This window comes from Ylistrum balloti, unplaced genomic scaffold (assembly GCF_031769215.1).
Source record: "Ylistrum balloti isolate Yb309-2 unplaced genomic scaffold, AGI_CSIRO_Ybal_v1 Utg369800, whole genome shotgun sequence".
Classification (NCBI taxonomy): domain Eukaryota; kingdom Metazoa; phylum Mollusca; class Bivalvia; order Pectinida; family Pectinidae; genus Ylistrum; species Ylistrum balloti.
Window position 1 is genome coordinate 419,688 of NW_026781978.1, and position 10,420 is coordinate 430,107.

The following is a 10,420-nucleotide window of genomic DNA, read 5'->3' on the forward strand; positions in this document are numbered from 1 at the left end:
GTGTGTATCGATTTTGTTAGCGTGGGACGATACATTCCACTTAATGTAATTGCATTAACAGTTTTTGAGCATACAAATAAATATTTTACTAAGTCGTTAAGTTACTATACTCTAGACCGATATTTGATGAATGAATTAAATTCACTTAATTTGTTTATGTTTTTTTCAATAAATGTTCCGACTTCAATATAGTCATCAATCATATCAGTTGTTGCATAATTATAGCGGAAGCAAACACTCCGGATCACACGAGTCCGGTATATTCCCCGAACTCGGAGTAGATGTGGCCGCTAAACAACTCGAAACCGTAATCAGACGGTGTCGGTAAACTACTCAAAAAACCCACAACTCTGATGTGACGGTATCTGTAAACAACCCACAACTCTGATGTGACGGTATCTGTAAACAACCCACAACCCTGATGTGATGATATCTGTAAACAACCCACAACTCTGATGTTAGGGTATCTGTAAACAACCCACAACTATGATATGACGGTATCTGTAAAAACCCACAACTCTGATGTGACGGTATCTGTAAACAACCCACAACTCTGATGTGACGGTATCTGTAAACAACCCACAACCCTGATGTGATGATATCTGTAAACAACCCACAACTCTGATGTTAGGGTATCTGTAAACAACCCACAACTATGATATGACGGTATCTGTAAAAACCCACAACTCTGATGTGACGGTATCTGTAAACAACCCACAACTCTGATGTGACGGTATCTGTAAACAACCCACAACCCTGATGTGATGATATCTGTAAACAACCCACAACTCTGATGTTAGGGTATCTGTAAACAACCCACAACTATGATATGACGGTATCTGTAAAAACCCACAACTCTGATGTGACGGTATCTGTAAACAACCCACAACTCTGATGTGACGGTATCTGTAAACAACCCACAACTCTGATGTGACGGTATCTGTAAACAACCCACAACTATGATGTGACGGTATCTGTAAACAACCCACAACTCTGATGTGACGGTATCTGTAAACAACCCACAACTATGATGTGACGGTATCTGTAAACAACCCACAACTCTGATGTGACGGTATCTGTAAACAACCCACAACTCTGATGTGACGGTATCTGTAAATAACCCACAACTATGATGTGACGCTGTCGGTAAATAACCCACAACTCTGATGTGATGATATCTGTAAACAACTAACAACTCTGATGTGACGGTATCTGTAAACAACCCACAACTCTGATGTGACGGTATCGGTAAATAACCCACAACTATGATGTGACGCTGTCGGTAAATAACCCACAACTATGATGTGACGCTGTCGGTAAATAACCCACAACTATGATGTGACGCTGTCGGTAAATAACCCACAACTCTGATGTGATGATATCTGTAAACAACCCACAAAACTGATGTGATGATATATGTAAATAAACCACAACTCTGATGTGATGATATCTGTAAACAACCCACAAAATTGATGTGACGCTGTCGGTAAATAACCCACAACTCTGATGTGATGATATCTGTAAACAACCCACAACTCTGATGTGACGGTATCTGTAAATAACCCACAACTATGATGTGACGCTGTCGGTAAATAACCCACAACTCTGATGTGATGATATCTGTAAACAACCCACAGCTATGATGTGACGCTGTCGGTAAATAACCCACAACTATGATGTGACGGTATCTGTAAACAACCCACAACTCTGATGTTAGGGTATCTGTAAACAACCCACAACTCTGATGTGACGGTATCTGTAAACAACCCACAACTATGATGTGACGGTATCTGTAAACAACCCACAAAACTGATGTGACGGTATCTGTAAACAACCCACAACTCTGATGTGATGATATCCGTAAATAACCCACAACTATGATGTGACGCTGTCGGTAAATAACCCACAACTATGATGTGACGCTGTCGGTAAATTACCCACAACTATGATGTGACGCTGTCGGTAAATAACCCACAACTCTGATGTGATGATATCTGTAAACAACCCACAAAACTGATGTGATGATATCTGTAAATAAACCACAACTCTGATGTGATGATATCTGTAAACAACCCACAAAATTGATGTGACGCTGTCGGTAAATAACCCACAACTATGATGTGATGATATCTGTAAATAACCCACAACTCTGATTCCAAGGCGAAGGTAATTTATCCGCAACTCTGATCTGATGTCGAAGTTCATTTTACACATCCTCCATAAAAAGATGAGCGATCCTGGCTTATCTGGACGTGAAAAGAAATGTCGTGAACATAAACGTAAAATTTATCTATTTAAAGAAATGTTTTGACGACCATCTGACAGTGGCTACAGACGGAAATGTTTTATGTTCAGCAGAACAAAAGGCTGCGGAGTCGGACGCAAATAATTGACCATATGAAGTATTATTAACCATTATGAATGCTACGGAAATGGAAATCATTCGTCAAAATCGGTCTTCAAATTTATCGTATGTTCTAGTATACTCTGTAGATCTGGTATCTTCAGAAAATCAATAAGACATATTGATTGCTATCTATGTATGCATATGTGAAAAACATTATCTGTTTGACTGAAGATTCGCTGGCCTCTCTCATTCCGTGTTCCACGACGACACTGACCCGCGGTAGCTCGCTGTATCGCCTCGCCTAGACACGTGTAATGTTGACTATGATATTAAGACAACCTAAACCCGCTAATACCTTTGAATATATCGTGTTGTTGTATGTTTATAATCCAATCGAGTCATTATTTGTCTATAAATCTAGTAGATAAAGTACTGACCATGTACTTATACCGACTTTCGATGTTTCACATCCTCAAAGAGATACTCAAACCCAGGTTTTATTGTTCAGTCACATTATTGCACAGCACATGTCATAGATATTGTTATACAGTACCAGCATATACATTTATCAATCACCAGCAGCATTTTGTGTTATTTTTTCCTTGATATATTTACTAGACTTAAGTCATGTTATCTTTTGTTTACTGGGTCGGATTACTTGTATTCTCGTAATAGGTAATGTGATTGGAAGAAGGTGTTAATGGAAACCTACCCAAAAGCATTTGTATAGTGTAATCACACTGACGTTCTCTAACCAGAACACGGCATATCATACTAGCAAAGCACTATTAGTTCCAATACCACAGACTTAGACTACCCTCGGACAGTTAAAAGAGTTAAAACTGAACATCAAGCAAAAAAAAAAAAAAATAATTACTATCCATTTCACAGGCTTCCACAAGCCTAAAACACAGAAAGAGATCTAAAACTTAACTTCAAGCAAAGCCTGTCTTACCAATCTTTTTTTTTTATATATGTAAATTTCGATTACCCTCGTACAGAGGACAAATTTGAAACCTTTCTCGATTTAGTGGACGCTCGATTTCAAATCCAAGGCACCGCCGACTGTGGTGTAGAGAAGTAAACATGTTCCGTAGATATATAAAAAAATCTCTTTCGATTAAAGGAGTGAGGATAGTAGATTACAAGAATTATTTGATAAGTTTTTTTTTATGTCTATCCTTTATAACAGTTCATCGGTTCTACTCTTTCCGTCTCGAACATTTTATGACAAGTATGCACTGTGTGTTCACACCATAAATTAATCCTTTAGTCTTTTTTTCTCTCTTTCATCAGTGAACTATTTCAAAATTGTAATCTCATATCTATTTTCCCTGTTTCCGAACAAATATCTTCATAAAAACATGCCAGTATGATGTAGGTTTTGTGATGCCGTTTGTATGCCTTTAACTTTGGGTGATTACGTTCGGCGATATCCTAATTCTTCATTGGAATCAGGTTCCATTTTATTCTTAATGTTACTCTTTATCGTAATGTACTACGTGCCTTGTGTAACACGCGCGTGCAAATTGCCAAAATGCATGAATCAATTGGTATTAGATATTTTAAAACAGCTTATGTGGAATAAAAATCACTAGCTAAACCGTAAGAGCAAATTAAAGTATATCTTCATGTCGAAATAAATTTGAAAATAAAATTCTGAACGCTGAATATAAAACAGCGAATCATGGGTTATGGAACACGCCATGAATTGGGACTCAATTTGCTGCAATTCCTGCACAGCCAGAATCTTTACATTTAGTCAAAATGGAATTCACGCCTTTTGTTTGAGACTGCGTAAAGTCTTATAAGACAACAGCATGTGTTGCTAGGCTTTGTTGTTGATCGTGTCTACTGATATAGAAACTACATCTTTTTATTTTGTCGTTGTTTATATATATAATTCAATATGTATTCAATATATATGTGTATATATATATATATATATCAATCTATTCAAAACCCTAGTAATATATGTTTACACGATCATATTTTTCTGTCGTTTGGGTATCATCATCGTAAAATGATGTCATCATTGCCACCCACTTTCAATTAGGACAACAGAAAAATTGAAACAGAAGAGAAAATCTTTCGAAGTTTAGCACTATAATTATATTACAATACACTGATAAAAGGATATTGAAATGGTGATAGTAAATCTTTATCTGTGGAGCAGATGGTTTTAGACAGATGCTTCGACACTTCAGTAAGGTTTTGGTACAAAGCTTGTATGTTATCGGGACAGACAGTTGTAACTCATGGCTCGCCGCTATCTATGACATTTCAGAAGTTTGCTCCATTTAAATGTCAGCTTGGGCTTTGAGGTTTATTCATATTTAGTCATTATTCATTTAAATATTTGCAGTATTTTGTATTCGCAGCAATTTGTGCTGAGTGCAAGGATAGGCACTTTCAAAAATATCTGAACAATCAGCAGTGGTTTCAAGATGGCAGTACTAAGACATCTATAATACCGGAGATTTCAGTTCGAATCCAAAATTATTTACACGATTTAACCGTGTCTATCAAATTACCTCTTTTTTCAACATGAAAATTTTAGGCAGACCAAAGTCTGTGTAATGTATGTACAACATACGAGCTGCAGATGTGGCAGAACAATAATACACTGGGGTAAAATAGACTTCTTCAACTTTGAAGTATAGATATGAATATTTATCTAGTCCAATGTATCAACCCTCTTTCAGTGAAAAAAGGAGCGTTTATGGAAATATGAACGCATTATGTTCTGTATATATATGTATAAGCTTACAACTACAATGTACTAGTTTTCTTTTCACCAGTATACAAATGTGAAATGTTTAAAGCAGTATTTCTGTATCATAGGAAGCTGCAATATCATTTATATTTTGCTTATAGCTACATCTATTTATGGAAATGTACATTCTAAGTTGTAATATTAAACGTTTTCCCCGTCATATTATGATTGTGTTGCAACTAAATACGTTTCAACTCAGCCAGCGGGATTTTGGTGTAGCAATTGAATTACTACATGGTGTTTCAGTGTAGACAGTGATACGTATGATACTGTCAGAAAACGCAGGTAAAACCTTCAGTACAATAGACAATTATGGTACAGTTCTATAGTATCATGTGTATTCTTAGCACATTCAGAAGTGTTGAGAATAATGTTACGCCCGCGTCTGCCTACTATTGCAAATAACATCAATCGTCGGATGCAACAGACATATACAGAAAAAGTCGCTCCCACACAGAGAACTGAAAAAAAAGAGAGAGCTTGTAGTTTCCCCAGTCTACATCTATACAGGATAAGAACTCCATCAAGTGTTTTTATAGCATATTTTTATCTGGTTTATTTCCCGCATTCTTCTGTTTGAAAAGTCATTTGTAAAAAATATATTTCAAGATTTCATTAGGGCCCTGAAAATATCAACGATTTGTCAGGGCCACATTAAACGTCAGTGTTTAGGCGTCCTACCAGCCAAACAATAGCTCCACATGTACAAATCGTTCTTCCTTTCACGGTCGACGCGAAATCGGCTGAGATATGATGTATGATTTCCAAGCAGAAAACAAACTTTAAAATCTGGTAATGGCTTCAGTAGATTCTGTGAAACACATAAACCCTATATTTGTATCATTTCTGTAACAGATTTGTGTAGAATCGTTTTTTGTAGCTTTCCGTGACATATGCTGTTTTCCAATGAAGTTTCCATAATGCTAGATAGAAGTGATTCCCAGGCTGTCATAATATAGTATTCAAGATTTCGTATTCAAGCCAAGAAACAATGATATTCCCTTACACAACAAAGAAATAAATATCGTTAATGTTAGTAATACACATTATAAAACACATGTCTTGTTAGGCAACATTTAACATTTAATTCACAGATACAGGAATAGACAACATACCCTGTATATATATATAGAGGATTTTACTTTCATACACCAGTATGAGATATATGAAACGCGTGTAAGAAATTTTCATTTTACCAATGTTAAAATAAATAAAATCATGAGTTTTTATCAAATGGTTCTATTTCTCACATAACTTGGATACTTATGCAAGCATCCGTGGAAAAAACATTTAATCAGATTTATTAAAAAAAAAACGTATCGACCACATTCTCATTACATGTCCCTTTCTTGAGTAAGTTAATTTGTATATGGGACTATGGACTATATGACGTCACAAGTGAATCAATGTTAATTATCCATGTTATCACAGCTCTGCAGTATATTATATGGTCATAACACAGTTTATCTAATGGCCGTTATTACACTGAAAACATGGTAGGTAGTTATGTGATAAATGAAATTTGTGAATATTTGCCTCCGTAAACAGTGTTCAGCAGTATTTAATAAGCACAGATTATATGTCATTTTGTTAATTGCCAATGCATAAGGAATTATGCTCTCGGATCTTTCAATAAAACGCATCTTTCCGCCTTCCAGCCGCCATTCGTAAGTTGTCAGTGATGCACAAGGCAGATCAAGCATTATTACAAAGTTTTTATTGCGTCGTTTTTCAGAAGAAATTATTTTTTTTTATATTTCATCAAATGATACTTTTGGCATCGGCTTCCAGTGAAACAAAAAGAATAACGAATGGCAATATTTCATGCTACATTCTAATAAATCCGTCTGGCAGTCACATGCCTATACTTTGGAAATAAGTCATGCTTCATGTGTTTATACAGGTAAAATAGCGATATTTCCGAGTATACATTGTACAGTTGAGTGACACCCCAATTCCTTACTTAATTACAGAATCGAATATTTATCAATCGATGCAAATTTGAAAACTCGTCAGTGTTTTCCCTCTCTCACTCTCATCTCAAATATATACACTTACATGTACATATATATATTATATTACACACGCCATTTCACTTTGTCTGGTGAATATAAATCTTCGCCATTTTTTTTCTCTCGTTAAGCATAGAATCTATCGATTTAGTTCAATATAATAAATATCTACTCTTGGTTACTGCTCTCCGAACAACGCAATCGTCAAATATATATATAATATCAATATTAATTTTGAAATCAAATTCAATCGTTGTTGAAATAAATGTTTATGTTAAATATTTATCTTATAAATGTTTGTTTACGCATTCCGTATTGTTTGCAGGTTGGTTCATCTAAAGAATTTTTTAATTGGTTTCTGCACTTAACACCTAGTAATCATACCGAGGAAATGATATTTAAATGAGGAACAGATTAGAAAATCGTGTCGCTAATACGGTGAACAAATACCATACTGTGACAGCCATTGTGCTCCCTTATGGTTACAGTCATGTAATATCTTGTAGAGGTATCAAATTTTAAGTACACAAAGACCAATATTCGATAAACCAACCTTTATTTATACATATCGAAAAGTTTTTGAGTATTATCATTAAGACGTATGCCTGCACCCCTCACACGATGATGAAATAATAGTGCCGACAAAACTGTTAAAGGGCTAAAAAGTTAGTTTGAAAATTCTGCAGGGAAATTATCTTAAACCAGACTGATATGATATACACAGGCAGTGTATGAGTATCTCTGTTTCGTGTCAATTTCAATTCAGGTATATTGATTTTAATCATGTCTTTCTGAGAAGCTTATGAATTTATAAAGCAGAATACATCAAAATTAATTACAAAATAATCACTATTAAAGATATAATTTGTACTCTCTCTCTCTCTCTCTCTGTCTCTCTGTCTCTTCCCCCCCCCTCTCTCTCTCTCTCTCTCTCTCTCTCTCTCTCTCTCTCTCTCTCTCTCTCTCTCTCTCTCTCTCTCTCTCTCTCTCTCTCTCTCTCAAACATATTTTCATTCATTTATGAAGTAACCTGTTTTTCGTTACATATCAACTAAATTTCACATTCACGAAAGCGCTTAAAAAATGCGTTAAAATAAATCTGCGAAATAGGTAATTGACCATTAATAAAGAAATAAAACGTATTTTTTTAACGCCTTTGTCATTGTAAATCTGCAGCTTACACCCACTCAATAACTATTTGAAGTCATTTAATATTCTAAGGATTATCCGTAAATTCACATTCCCAAGTGCATTTTGCGGTACTTTACGGGTCGAATTGTTTTATCTTGATCAAAAGAACATATTTACATTCCATCATTTTAAACCATGCAAACAATTTACAATACTTTTATTTCCAAAATCATTTTAGTGCCATGGTAATTTCAAACTTTAAGTTCGCCTTTACGTATTCAATTCTGTTTGAACAGGAATTTAAAACTCCAATTTGCAATTGTCATACACGGAATGGATTTGAAATAAATACGTTTTTCATTATCTTGAAATGAATATCGAATTTCATGAAAATATGCGAATTCCCATTAAAGTGGTAATGAAATAGAAACTCAAAGGTATGAAAATAGCACAGGAAATATTTAAAGCATAAATATATTACTTCTAAAGCGTTTAATTTTCCATATTGATGAAATCATCGTTGGATGTTTTACACGAAGGGCAGTTTAATTGTATTAAAGAATTAAAGTCAATTTGACGATTGTCCTGACAGTAGTATTACACGGGATGGAATTCCGCGCCCTTGACTTGGTGAGTACAATAGCCTTCACTACTTATTTTTTACATACCTGATAGATATGTAAATATACAGCCATAATATCAATATCAATCGTTGTTGTTTTTATGGGTATTTTGATGTACGTACAAGTGACATACAATGTCAAAAGTCTGAAAAAAATCAAGATTTCAATTAAAACATTACAAAGATACTTACCAAGCATAAACGTGGCACTGAGGACGAGATTAACTTTACACGCCAGTAGAATCCATTGTCGCCTAGGCCCACTATAGCCAGGCGTCCCTGTCATTTTCGTCAAGTCAACTCGACCAAACACTCTACCCCATCATACACGTCCACGAGAAGAAGAAATTTTGAAATTATTCCATTCTATGTCAAACTTCATCAACTCTTTATATCTGATAATCCAGGAGGTACACGAGACACGCCAACAAAACACCTGTTGTAAAGTCTAACTCCCCGTCACTGCGACCGATCACAGATTAACGGCGTTAATCCTAATCTTAATTCTTGAGATTTAAAAGCGACATGTAACTTAAACTTGTCTAAAGTGTTAAACCGTTTTCTTATCCTGCGACGAAATGTGAAGTGTGTATAAGTGTGATTTATACTATGTGTTGGGGCGTACATTCCATTTAAAAGTATTGCAGGCTAAGAGCTCTCTCTGTTTCATACCATTAAATACACTAGACACCAGCACTGAGCGATCGAAACCCACACTCTCCGCCTCTCGCTAGCCGACAATGCTCGCTGGATACCAGTATCTCACAGTAGCAGCATGGGCATACTATGTAGTGCCTGAGTCGAGTTCAGCACTATAAAACCCATATCATCAACCAGTATTTCAACAATACACTAAGTATTCTGACGCTACTGGACTCAGACTACAGACAATGCCTTGTATAACTCGACAACACGTCACAACCAACATGATTTTAAACAATGGGAAATCCAGAATCTGTATAGTATGGAAATGTGGAAATGGTTTGTGAACTGCATAATCTTTTAATAATTGTTTTTACATATTTATACATGAATGATATAGAAAAAAGTTATTAGATTCGGTTGTATTAAATTACACACTATACTGTATATAATACATTTACAAACAATTTTTTCGAAAAGGAAAAACGTAATTCTTAAAGTTACCAAGTAACTGAGGGGATACCAACCATAGCTATACTTAACAACCAAACTTACTTTACACCATATTCTTCCAACCATAATTGTATCAACCATGTAAGCCATCCTTACTTTTATCGACCAAATATTGTATTGTGTATTCAACCTTACAACTCATATGTGTAACGATAGAATATACACTAATGCAATATACGTGTTATAACTTATACAAAATATTCCAGTATTACATGTATATAAAATTAACCTACCTTGTACAAACAGTACACGACCGACTTGGCGGACAGTATAATAGTAGGAAAATATTGTGGTTATTCGGATATTGCACAATTAAGATAATGAACAACATTATTTTACATGAGGTAACTGGCAAAGAAGATGCATGGTAATTGCAC

The 10,420-nt window shown here is 35.2% G+C and overlaps 1 protein-coding gene across 1 annotated transcript in view; it reads right to left on the reverse strand.

The window, feature by feature from the left end:
* Nucleotides 1–9,302, reverse strand: part of LOC132544524 (hemicentin-2-like) — a 118,055-nt gene extending 108,753 nt beyond the window's left edge. Inside the window, exon 1 of the mRNA XM_060208134.1 lies at nucleotides 9,081–9,302. Within this exon, the coding sequence (XP_060064117.1) occupies nucleotides 9,081–9,174 (94 nt within the window). The 5' untranslated portion in view covers nucleotides 9,175–9,302. The remainder of the gene's footprint in view (nucleotides 1–9,080) is intronic.
* Between the last annotated feature and the right edge of the window lie 1,118 nt (nucleotides 9,303–10,420).